The following is a 12628-nucleotide window of genomic DNA, read 5'->3' on the forward strand; positions in this document are numbered from 1 at the left end:
TCATCCACCCCAATTCCAGAACGGTAGGCAAACTGCAGGGGGTCCAACACTGAGCCCACCAGTGGCTGAAGGTGGTGCAGGATGAGCCTTTCCATGGTCTTCATCAGATGAGAAGTCAAGGCAAACATGTGTCCAAACATGCTCAACTCCCTCCTGTAGTTATAGTAACACTCTTAAACCTCGAATATAGTAAACAAACTATCTTTTTTTTTTTTTTAGCATTTCGTTACATCTGTACATCCATTTTCTGCCACTTATTCTAGTCTGGGCCAGGGTTCTCTCTCCCTAGCTACCTCCTCCCGCTCTAACCCTCTTCTGGGACGCATTTCCAGGCCAACCAAGTGATGCAATCTCTCCAACATGTCCTGAGTTTGCCCCAGTGTGTCAGGTAGACATGCTCAAAACACTTCCAATGGCTTATTTGAATAGAAAAGATTAGCAGCTGTGCTCTGAGTCCATCTATGGCAAACAGCAGGTAAAAGAATATCAGAGAGGTTATTAGCTGACCCCTCAAACATGCAGTGAATAAAATCAATAATTCTTCCTTACTTTTTTAGAGCTTTTTTTCTTTGGTTACATTTTTCAAACATCAGAGAATAGCTATGACTATCATGGGAAAGGTCATTAAATGGCAGACTCACAGACAGGAACCAGTCCCCAGCGTTCAGGCTCTGCAGCTCGTTCCAGGTAAACCTGGCAGCTGGAGTATTGGTCCGGTTTGGGAAAACTTCATGGATGTTGGTCGTCCGCTGCAGAGTGTAGTCATGCATCAGAAAAGGCACTCCATCAAAACTACAAGGACAGGACAACAGTATGAGACTCTAAATGGGGCAGGGAGCTTTTCAGAAACAGAAAAGTCAGCTTGCCTGAAAAGTTATTGTATTTAAAGTTTAATAGGCTTCACTGAGACCTGGCTAAGTGCTTGGTCTTCAGTGATTGTCTTTAGAAACAGAACTGGAACATAATAATGTCATAACAGCATGTATGTAGAGAGCTACTGGCTCAAATGCTCAAATTCTTTTATCAATACTTTACATTCACTATTACACAAACTTGGGGAATTTAAAATGCCAATGAATTCCTCAAAAAGTCGATTATCCTTGAATTTATTGGATACTTTGATTCTTATTCTTTATACTCGACTTTAATAAACAATATTTTTTGTAAATGTAAGGGATAACACTCATAACAGTAGTTTATTAATGAGTGACGTCCAAATCAATTAAAAAAAGTTGCCTAAAGGTTCTTTATATTGTAAGGTAAAGACCAATAATACATAGAAAACCCCAACAATCAGATGACCCCCTACGAGCAAGCACTTTGGCGACGGTGGGAAGGAAAAGCTCCCTTTTAACAGGAAGAAACCTCCGGCAGAACCAGGCTCAGTCAGGAGCAACCGTTGGCAGTATCTGTTTGGATCTCATATTGAATGTACCAGTGAAAATATACCGGATTTGGAATCTACTTCAGATCTTTTATCTCCCTAAAAGGACTGCGTATCAGTCAACTGTCCAATTGCAAAAATGGAGGACTGCGTTTCAAAATGGATCTAAGCATTAAACTTGAATGGTTTTAAATCTGAGCTGGTTTAGAGAAGCAAAACTACAAAAAATGTCACTGGATCTGACTGTATTTTACACATAATTAAATACCGTGTGGTAGAAAAGTGTCCGCCACAAAAAGAACCAAAAGTAATAGAGCCAACGCTGCAGGAATCAGAAATGTTATACTATTAGATAAAGAAGACTGTGGTTCATTGTTGCAGCTGTTGCAATTAGAAGTTCACATTTTGTAACGTTAATCTGAAATCAGATCAGTCATCAGCAGAAAAAACACCACAATTAACAGGAAGTGAAACAAGATGGCAAGACATCCACAAATGTTTGGTCACATGATCAATCGAGACAGTCGTTGGCCACGCCCACTGTTGATTCTGCAGCATCTGCCTATTTGGTTGCGGTTTTAAAGCCACGTTTGTTTCTATAGGACATTTTAAATAACCCCAGCTGACCGAAGTGCTGAACAAGTTATTCAAAATATACACTTTACATAACAGTTACTAAAGGAGCAATAAATACAGAACAAAAATCACACAGAACAAAGTCAATAAGACGCCGTTTGCATAATAAAGCCCAGGGTGCTCTGCTCAATAGAGTTTTGAAAGTGTTTTACAATAACTGAGACTGTGCAGTGATTATGTGAAAAAGTAAGCTGCTGACATGTGATTGCTTTGTCTCTTTGCAGCATGTTTTCTAAATACCGTTTAGGCTGCATTGCACTGGGCTCTCAGGGCCATTGTACCATAATTGAACACACATGCTTTCGCAGAGAGCTCCTCGCTGACCTGATGGTGACATCCGTCTCCAGACCGTCACACCCAGCCTCCACCGCCTTCTCAAAGGACATCAGGGTGTTTTCTGGAGCGAGCTGCAGAATGAGATCAACAGAGAACAGCAACTTGCAGTAGCAGTCAGTGCATGCGGGGGACTTTCTCTCAGCTCTGAACAAAACACACGAAGGATGTGAGCTTCCCTTTGTTTTTGTGTCAGTTCAGGGCCTGAGCGGTGCCCAAGAACATATTTCACATTACACTCATTTATGTTGTGTCACATTCAGGCTTAAAACTCTTTTACAGACCAAACGGTTTTACAACAGCATGTAAAAAATCCTTTACTCTCATGAACAGTAACTGTTTGTTTAAGAAAAGAAAATCAAAATCTGCTTATTTCTGTTACAAAGAAAGAAAAATTCTCTGTTTTACTTTGTCACATGTGACACTAGGACAATTGATATACTGCTGCTCTCTCACTTTAGTGTACAGGACTGTGTACTGTGTTTTTGCTCACCATAGGGGCTCCTCTGTGGCCAATGAGAGCCGGTGCAGGGCCCAGGGTCCACTTCTCTTTGATACAAGGAGAATACAACCCGAGGGGAATCAAGTAGAGGGACAACAGGACGGTCAGGTACACGGCCATGATCAGGCCTCGCCGTACTAAAACACAAACACACAATATAAAGCATAAACACGAAGAGAGAGAAATTAAAAACAACTGAGGGCTCCTAACTAATAAATGAAGGAATCTGTGTGTGTGTGTGTTTTTCCCCTCAGTATTTTTCTAACCTGCTTCACAGTTCGTGGATGTATAGGTGAGAAGAAAGTGTTGTGAGGTCGTTTGGATGAGTTGGAAAATCCCAGTAAGACCATCAGTTCCTGAAATACTCAAAGTCACTTAAATCCCCTTTCTGATGCTCAGTTTAAGCACCTTTACATGCCTAAATGCACTGAGTTGCTCTAATGTAATTGGTTAGTTGATCAGTTGTACCTAAGAAAGTGTCTGCTGAGTGTATTTTGCCCATATTGTGCTTTTCTTGTGTTTCTTGAAAACTTATTTTTCAATTTACTTTAAATATGAGTTTTTATGTTTATCATCTTTTCATATATCAGAATAAAAACAAACATTTTAAAAGCACGTCTGAGACTCACCCGTGCTTTTCATGCGAAAGAAATGCAAAGCAACAGGCCAAGCCAGTGATGTCATCAGTAAGACTCCGCCCACATGTAAGAAAGGTGCTGTTACCTGGTCATGAACAAGAGCGAAAAAAAATCTAGTTAAATCTAACACGAGAAGTGGAAATCATAGACACACAGAAAAAGTTACGTTAAGGAGGAGAAGAAGAGCGTCACCTGGAAGGACAGCAGCAGCGTCCTCCATTCTTTACTCCACAGGTTGGACAAGACGGCCATGGCGATGACGGAGACCGTCAGGCTCACCAGGATCCCGATCTGCAAAAAACAGTGTCAACGTGTAGAAACATGAAAAATGTTTCATATGGATAGAAAACATCTTCATTTGGCGACACTGACTAGAATTGATTCATTCTGGTGATTTTTTTCTTTAGCATCCAGTGAATAAAACATCCTAATAAGCTCAGAGAAAAGAATTAGCAGGTCAATTTTAAGGATGATGTCTGGGTGAACATAAGGAGAACAACAAACATGGATAGTATAGTTTTCCACTGTGTGTTTTTCTATCCAAGTATGTTTTTACTGCACTAGCAGTGTGTTTTTTCAGATGGTTTTTCATGGTGGATTAGAATCTGATGGTGTTTTCCACTGGTTTTGAAAAGGTCCCAAACACCACTATGGTCAAATGCAGCCTAAACCATGACCGAGCATCCACTGTGTTTTAAATATAGCTGAAGACACTCGCTGTTGTCTCTCTATCCTGACCTCCTCTGTACTTACTGACGATTTGAAGCAAAAATGTATCTCCATCAGACCTGTTGCCACTAATTTTCAGTCCAGCTCTTGTGTAATGTGGCATATCTCAGCCTTTTTAACCTTCCTTAAGAACGGCTTCGTTACGGCCATCTTTCCACTGAGACTTTTTCTGATGAGACTTCAATGAGCAGTCGATGAATCAACCGAAGGTCCAGATTTCTCTCTCTCTTTTTCCTACCTCTTAAGGAAACGACTTTCAGACACGGAAACTATTTTATCTTTGGAATTTTTCATAGATCCAGGTAAAGTAATGGGGACACAAATAATATGCTTTTGCCACAGGCTGCTAGTAACAAAGTGCTAAAAGATATCATTTAAAATCGGTTCTTTTATGTGTAGATACTAGATCATCCCCATATGTTAGGTGATTTTACTGTGCTTGAATGATTCATAGGTCCACGTTAAGTGGCTTAACAATAAATAAATGAAATCCCTGTGAAAATGCCAGGTCAGCCAGCGTTCAAAGAAGAATTTTGAAAGACCTTCAGAAAGCCTGAAGAACTATTGCCTATGACCACTTTAGTAAAATTAACAGAGAAAATAAAGAAAAGTCCCTTTAAGACTGACAGTAATTATCCACCATAATTACTGTGCAGAAATTCATGTCTGAGCTCAGAATTGAATTTGAAGTCTGCAAACAAAAATCTATGAAAGAGCTGCTGACCAGTTCCAGTGACACTGCATTGACCCGACATTCCATAAAAACTATGAGACACATCACTGAGTTACCTTGTGGCTCCAGTGTAAATAAAGCTTCTGGCCCTCTGACACCAAGCACACAGCCAGCAGCTGCAGAGACAGAAAAGTACAGACAAAATAAACTTGGGAAGAGATGATGAGACTTTCTGGGCAAAGTCTGAGCTAGTCTGAGGAATAGTTCAAAGTCTATGTGAGATATAGTTAATAAATGCATTCACCAAAGGGCTTGCATTTCTGTACTGGCTTTAAAATTCCCATAATAAAACTGACTTTTGTGCTCAGACAAGCCTGTTTTGTGCTCTTTGTGTTCTGGTTCTGCACTATTTTTATCATTAACTGTAATGTTCCTGTAGCACACGAAACAGGAAAGGACATAAGATAACAACATAACTTAGTGGGCATGGTTATGGGTTAAAAGATGAGCACATAAAACTCCTCTTGCACACAGGAATGTCACATGAATGCATAAGGGCGGCGCTTGGCAAAGTTTAAAGCAGCCAGAGCAGAGTTTATATAAAAACCTGACCTCTCATTGCCTTTGTAAAACTGCTTTCACACTTATGATCTGGCCAGGTTCTCATGAGCTCGTCAATTTAAAGTAAACACAGAAACAGTGAATCTTGTTTCTTTTAAATTTACAAATACCCACTTAAATTTTGAAACTAACATGTATTTCATCTGCAGATCAAGAAAGTGTTAAAACAGAAAGGCAAGTTGCATGACATAACTAGACTACCTCACGGAAAGACTGATTACCACAGTTTCACTGGCCTGTGGCCGATTTATGACTGATTTAATGAGCGTGCCTTTGGACTGCAGCAGGAAGCTGGTCTACCTCGAGAATTAAAAGTAAAATCCCAAACAGGAGCGATTAGTGACCTCAGAAGCCTGCAGAAATGTTGATAGGTGTATTTTTGTACTACGAACAAAGGCAGGCTTACTGGTTCCCATGTTTCCACTCTTAATGACTAACAGCCTCCCAGCTTTTCCTGCATATTTATGAGAGCAATAATAAATTGATCTCTTGCATAACTCTGCAGCAAAGCAAAGGTGTCAAAATGTCAAAGTAGCCCAGAAATGAGTGAAAACACCAGCATAAAACTGCTGCGGGGCTGCAGATCAATCGATTTCCCATGAATCTAATTATGGTGGGGGGAGGGTATGATTTGTGGGAGAGAGATAGGGTAGGATGGTTAAGGGCATGGCATCAGCTGGGGTGAGTGGTACACCCAGAGTGCTAATTATTCTCTCTCCCTGTATAGTCGGTGCAGGGCCTGAGGATGAGGAAGTGAACAGAATGTGAATGTTTCAAATCTGGGCGGCTGCTGGAGCGAACAATCAATCAGTTGCTTCAAATTTGTGTTTGAAAGGAAATTACTAAAAGCGATTGAGGTTCCTATTTTAATGCTGTTGTATCAATAAAATATAAAAGAGAACTTAAATGAACAATCTGTGGTTAAAAAAAAATAAGACTTTTTTTTCTAAAAAAGAAACTTTCCAAAAACACTACAAAATAAGACAAAAAAAAGCAACAGTAAAAAGTTGACACCACTTGGATAAATTATCCAGTCAGCTAAAAAGACAAGTAGAAGAAATCGAGATGAGAGATGAAAAGCCAATGCAGCGTTTGTGTCTCACCACAAGCACTGTGACGTAGGTGAAGAAGACCACAGCGACAGCCAGCAGCACCACAGACCACGGGAACCAGAAGCCCAGGTTCCCGAAGTTAAACCTTCAGCCAAATGAGAGGAAGCACAACAGACACGAAGGCAGAAAAACGTTTGTTACATGTTCAGTCAACAAAGACATATGAACGTAAATTTAGCACCAATGATTCCTGCAGCAGATTAATGTGAACAGCTCTATGTTTACCTACGACAGTACTATAAGTGCAGGAGTCGCTCCACCCACCAGTCAAAGTCATTGTAGTCATTCTTGGCTTGTCCCCAGAAGTAGAGGAACAGCAGCGTCAAGCAGAAAGCCGCCACAAGCACAGCAAAGCTGGCACCCTCCAACTGATGACAGAGGAGACAAAACAATGAGAGAAATTTGTTTTTGTTATTCCCCGAGTTAAATCCAGCCCCCCGCACTGTTTACTGCTCTGTTTCCGTGGCATTTTAAGACTTCCTCTGAGTTTTACAGAGACAGAGGAGCTCCAACCGACAGCTCTGTTCAGCATCAGCACAATAAAAAAGCGAAATGAAGTTGTTTAACTGTAATGTCTGAAAATTATTTCTCATTTGGTGACTTTTACAGTTGTAGAAATGCAAATACTGAAGTCAATAACTGCAGAAAACAAAACAAAGAATCAACATACTGACACGTCACCCTTACCTCATTTCCTTTTATTGATTTGTTTTATCTTCCTCCAACTGTAGCTGACTTATATTCTCCCAAAACGATTTATTAGTGGGTTTTTTTCCTATTTGCTGTTTGGTTTGACGATAAAATTCATGTTGCTGACCACATGTGTCTCTAAATTTAATTATTCAGCATTTTTTTCAGCATATTTTGAGTGCTTTTACTCCTCTCTTTCCAAACACAGCATCTCAACTTTAGATGGCTTTAGAAAAAGAATTGGGTGCACAGGTTTCAATTTTTGAGTGTATTCCTCTAACCCACAGAGTCAAAAGTATATATACCAGCTCAAACATACACATAGACTCCTACTAATATTTGGTTAAATGTCCATTAGCAAGTTGTACCTCTACTAGATCCTTTTGATATCCATCAACAAGTTTCTGGCACAATTTTGGGTAAATATTTGACAACTCTTTTGAGTTCATTTGAATTGCACAGACCTGGCTTTTAGACATCGTCCACAAAATTTCAAAAGGGTTGAGGTCGGGTCTCTGGGAAGGCTGTCCCATCCGGCTTTATCCCTTCCAAAAATAGTTTTGTTGTGCGTTTGGGATCAATGTCCTGTTGGTTGTTGATTTGAAGTGAAAGTGAAGAATTTGGAGGTTCACTATTCCAACCACTGCACAGTCCCCAAGCATGATGCTACCACCACCATGCTTGACACTTGCTACAGTATTCTCAGGTTCAAAAGCCCATGACAGGGATGAGCCCTGGTGGTTCCTGAACATCCTAACCAGTTTACTCCCATTTGAAGATCACAGTTTGGATCTTCTTCCAGAGCTCATATTTTCTTGCAGCTCCCTATTATTTTGAGTATTCATCAATCCATTGAGTGCTGTCAAACAAATCCTTTTTATGCTCACGACTACCAACTGTAGTCAATCATGATCACCAATTAGAAGTTAATAGGGCTTGGCCTCATGAAGTTAAAGGACACTGTTGAACCTTCAGGACCACATTACTCAAATGTGAGTGTATATATTTGAGCCTTTGTGGATTAAAATAGCTTTTTTCCCTAAATCTGAATTTTCTATTTACTCCGGTTATCTTTGTCTAATATTAAAATTTGATGATCTGAAACATGTAAGGGTGCAAACATGCAAAACAAAAAATAAGAGAACAGGAAGGAGGTACATGCTTTTTCAGAGCACTGTATGAGTCAAGAAAGGAAAGGGGGCCACAGAGACGGCTTACGTATAGGGCATAGAGTTCTGTGCTGATTTCTTATATTGAATCTTTAAAAAATAAATTCCAAAACATTCAGTTTCCCTGGACTTTAATTTTGGTAGGAACGCTAGAACTTAAAATAAAAAACCCCAAAAACACTGAAACTCCTGTAAACTTAACCACAGTATGATTCATTAATTCCAATGATAATAAACAGATGACTTTGGCTGGAGCAGAAGTGGCTCTTGTGTTGCTGCTTCCTGACCTTGTTGCAGCAGCAGCCCTCAGGCTGACTCCTCTTGTAGTGTTTCCACTGGCAGCCGTACAAACCAGCCAAACATGACACGAAAGGCTGGTGCTCATAACGTTGCAGCAACTTCACACGAAGGCTACGAAACCACTGCGACAATGTAGACGCCATGGCTCATACACACACTGCCACAGCCTCCATCCTGCTCCAACGCACACAGAAATAAGAAAAATCGACTAAGACAACCAGACAAATTCAAATCTAAGCTAAAACATCAGAAAAGAGGCAAATCAAGTAAAACAGGTATAAAACAGAGGCCAAAAGGGTCGTAAGTTTGCATTGAAACTGTCCAATAGCTACTAAAGCATCACTTTTAGGGTGTATTGTGGCATACAATGTGTGCAAGCTAAACCTGAGCTATTATTTACTGTCTTTTTGTTTTGTTTTGTGGTTTGTTTGGGGTTTTTTTTAAAATAGGATAACACTGAGAAACCTTCTAACTCCTCTGGGCTCAGCTCCCAGAAAGCTAAAGTTACACAGCTCACTGGTCGGTTTTGTCCATCACTGGCAGGCTTCTTCACATATGATACTCAAGTGGGTCATTATCACTACAGGAGAACAAAGAAAGTCTCACTAGTTGTGTTTCCCCCCTTTAAGACAGATTTTCTTATAGTGCGCTTGTGTATTGACTGAAATAAAGTGAAGACAGATGAAACTGATTCAAGTATTTAAAAAAAGAAACAATTGTTTCCTGATTTCAGCATCACTGGCATTTCATGGCAGATTGTCATGGGTCCACTTCCTGGAAATCATAAAACATGACATGACAAAATATCCACCAGTCATCACGAAACTAAAGACAACCAACCTGGGATTATGGAGCTAAATCTTGCAAACTTTTAATCAGACTCAAATCTCACTTTTTTGATTCACTTAACACTTTCCTTCGTGTGTTGTATCGTGGCCGAATTAAAGATTTAGACTATTTCATCATAAAAAGTGCTAAATGAGTAAAACACACTAAGCGCGTTAGCAAACCAGCATGAAAATATTAAAATTGTACAAATATTTAACGCATTCTGGTGATGAACGCTCCATAAAACAAAGAACGGGACCTGAGGACCTGTTCAGAGCTCAAGCGAGCAGCGGATCGTTACAAAAACACTGTGCAGCTTCCACTTCAGCCTGTTTTTTGTTATGTCGTAAGGACAGATCTCCTACCTTCAGGCCGGTTCTCCCTCCGGGTAAACGGCAGAGAAGAAGCCGCAGTGTGCAGCCGTCCGGAGCAGGTGGCCTCGGAAAACGGGTCAAGTCAGCGGGAATTACTAACACGGGGACCAGGGGAAAGGCCCTGCCTTCAAAAATACAGGCACACATTTTTTTTAAAAACACGTCTGTAGTAGGATTTTAGCGGTTTTATACAATCTTGTGCATTATTTTTTCGCCATTTAGCTTTTATTTACACTCCATAGCGAGATTTTATATGTATCTAGAATATTTAGTAAATATTTGCAAGTATGAGGCAACAGAGCGGCTTTATTTTGAAATTAACACGGAAATGAGAAGATTGTAACTGTTCCTCTGCTTTACTGCTGTTGATGTCCTGCACCTCTGTGTCATCCAACGCCACCTGTTGCCGCAGTCGTGGAAAGACACTGCGACCATCATCATCGTCGTCGTCATCCGAAGGAAAGCTTGGTTTGCAGACTGGCTTTAAAATACACGGGTCCCATAAGCGCGCAGATAAAGAAATAAATATATGATCTATTTCTAAACATTTATTTGGGCAGTTATTGTAAAGGAACTCAATTCTATTTTGCGTCAAATCACAACAACAGTCGCCTCAAGGCGCTTAATATTGTGAGGACCCAACAGTAACACAGAGAAAACAGGAAACCCCATCAATCAGACAACCCACTGTGACCAAGCACAGGCGAAAGTGGGAAGAAACCTCCAGCAGAATCAGGTGAGACTGGTTGGTGTTGAGGGGAGGAACACAGGACAAAGACATGCTGTGGAAGAGAGCCATAGTTTCATAATAACTCATAATAAAATGCAGAGAGGTGTATAAACACATAGTGAGTGAAAACGGGTGACAGGAGAAACACCCAGTGCATCATGGGAAGTCCCTAGCAGTCTAAGCCCATTGCAGCATAAGTGAGGATTTGGGGTCACCTGATGCACCCCCAACTATAAGCTTTGTCAAAAAGTAAAGTTTTAAGCCTAGCCTTAAAAGTAGAGACGTGTCTGTTCTAGGACCCACAAGCAAACCAGCAGTCTGAGAGCAAAGTGTCCTAATGGGGTGATACAGTACTACAAGGTCACTAAGATAAGACGGCACCTGATGATTCAAGAACTTGTATGTGAGGATCAGGATTTTCAATTCTATTTTGGATTTAACTGGAAGCCAATGAAGAGAAGCCGATATAGGAGAAATATGCTCTCTCTTTCTAGTCCCTGTCAGAACTCCTGCAGCAGCATTTTGGACCAACTGAAAGCTTTTCAGGGAGTTTTTAGGGCATCCTGATAATAACAAATTACAGTAGTCCAGCCTAGAAGTAATAAATGCATGAAATAGTTTTTTAGTGTCACTCTACATAGAAGTGAAAATGTATGCTGTGACTTCTAATGACACTGCCCAAGAGACACATGTATAAATCTTTAATTGCACAGGTCACTGAAAGATCAATCCGTGTCCATCCCAGGCTGGCATGAAAACATCTACTATCCACTATAATTTAGGTGATTCATCCAGTTTCATGTCAGAGATGGGGGTCTCAAGAAAGACAAACCCACTATTTATTGTTTAAGTATTTTATACATAAAACTGTACAAATATTCAGCTTGTTTTACATTATATGAAAAAAAATGAGGAAACCATGATACATGTTGTAAAGACTCACCTTTCAGCGCACTCACTCACTTCACCAAATTCACCTTGTTTCTTTTCCTCACACTTGATTGGGTCTGGTGCTTGCCCTTAATTGCACTCACCTGTCACACATTATAGAAGGACTGCACTCACCTACAGCTCACTTTCACTCCTTCTTTCCCACATGGGTGTCAGCTGAGGTGAGTTTTTGTTGGGGTCTCCTCAGTTCACGTATTATTCTAATTTAATGAATGACTTACATCAAATTTTGTTTCTTTTCAGAGTTAGCAGTCCATGTGTGTCCTTCAATACTGATTATTCAGTTAAATGAGAAACCTGTAAGTGATTGATGACTTCATTCTCATTCTGATCAGATGAGCCCATGATGGTAACAAGCTCCCGCTTCCTCTGAACCACCTCCTCCTTACAATAAACGACAAAATATTAACAAACAGAAGAAAAATTTAGGTGAGCATGTCTTTTTCCTTTCCAATATCAATGAACAGTCTTGGAATATCTGTATAATTGGTCATCTGTTTGCAAACCTGTAGAAATTCAATTATATTGATTTTGCATACGTTCATAGCAGTTGCTTTAAGGTGCTTTAGTTTTATTAAGTGAACAATAGATGATCTTTGAGCAGCAAGTTCAGTAAGGGTCAGGATCTGCTTCATCTGGAGGTGAAGGTAAAGAAGAGGAAACGAGCACAGACCTCACGAGAGAGAGAAGAGAAAAATTTAATGACAAATAGATGGCATAAAAACACTAGGGGAGTGACAAGAGGAGAGTCCTTCAGCAGCACAACTAAGGGGTGAATGCATTCTGAATACGAGAGCAGAAAAGGGGAAAAAAATCATCCTGAATCATCCGGATTCATTTTTTCCTAATGACACAGTTAACAGTCTGTACAGAGTTTTCATCGGATTGCAGTGCACCCCCGAGTCTGGTCATGCTTTCCATCTCATGCTCTTCCGCCCCCTGAATGGCTAATGTGTCA

At 40.3% G+C, this 12628-nt stretch overlaps 1 protein-coding gene across 2 annotated transcripts in view; it reads right to left on the bottom strand.

Annotated features, from left to right (window-relative positions):
• Nucleotides 1-11697, bottom strand: part of gdpd4b (glycerophosphodiester phosphodiesterase domain containing 4b) — a 16894-nt gene extending 5197 nt beyond the window's left edge. Inside the window, exons 1-11 of one of the 2 annotated variants that reach the window (XM_005725386.2) lie at nucleotides 11663-11697; nucleotides 9981-10114; nucleotides 8775-8961; nucleotides 6893-6996; nucleotides 6620-6713; nucleotides 5012-5071; nucleotides 3686-3784; nucleotides 3485-3578; nucleotides 2847-2992; nucleotides 2345-2427; nucleotides 642-792 (exon numbers count right to left, since the gene is read on the bottom strand). In XM_005725386.2, the coding sequence (XP_005725443.1) occupies nucleotides 642-792; nucleotides 2345-2427; nucleotides 2847-2992; nucleotides 3485-3578; nucleotides 3686-3784; nucleotides 5012-5071; nucleotides 6620-6713; nucleotides 6893-6996; nucleotides 8775-8930 (987 nt within the window). In that variant the 5' untranslated portion in view covers nucleotides 8931-8961; nucleotides 9981-10114; nucleotides 11663-11697. Of the gene's footprint in view, nucleotides 1-641; nucleotides 793-2344; nucleotides 2428-2846; nucleotides 2993-3484; nucleotides 3579-3685; nucleotides 3785-5011; nucleotides 5072-6619; nucleotides 6714-6892; nucleotides 6997-8774; nucleotides 8965-9980; nucleotides 10115-11662 lie in introns of both variants that reach the window. The other variant, XM_005725387.1, reaches the window with a different exon arrangement.
• Between the last annotated feature and the right edge of the window lie 931 nt (nucleotides 11698-12628).

The sequence above is a fragment of the Pundamilia nyererei genome, unplaced genomic scaffold (assembly GCF_000239375.1).
Source record: "Pundamilia nyererei isolate P.nyererei 1_Seehausen unplaced genomic scaffold, PunNye1.0 scaffold00015, whole genome shotgun sequence".
In the NCBI taxonomy this organism is placed as follows: Eukaryota; Metazoa; Chordata; class Actinopteri; order Cichliformes; family Cichlidae; genus Pundamilia; species Pundamilia nyererei.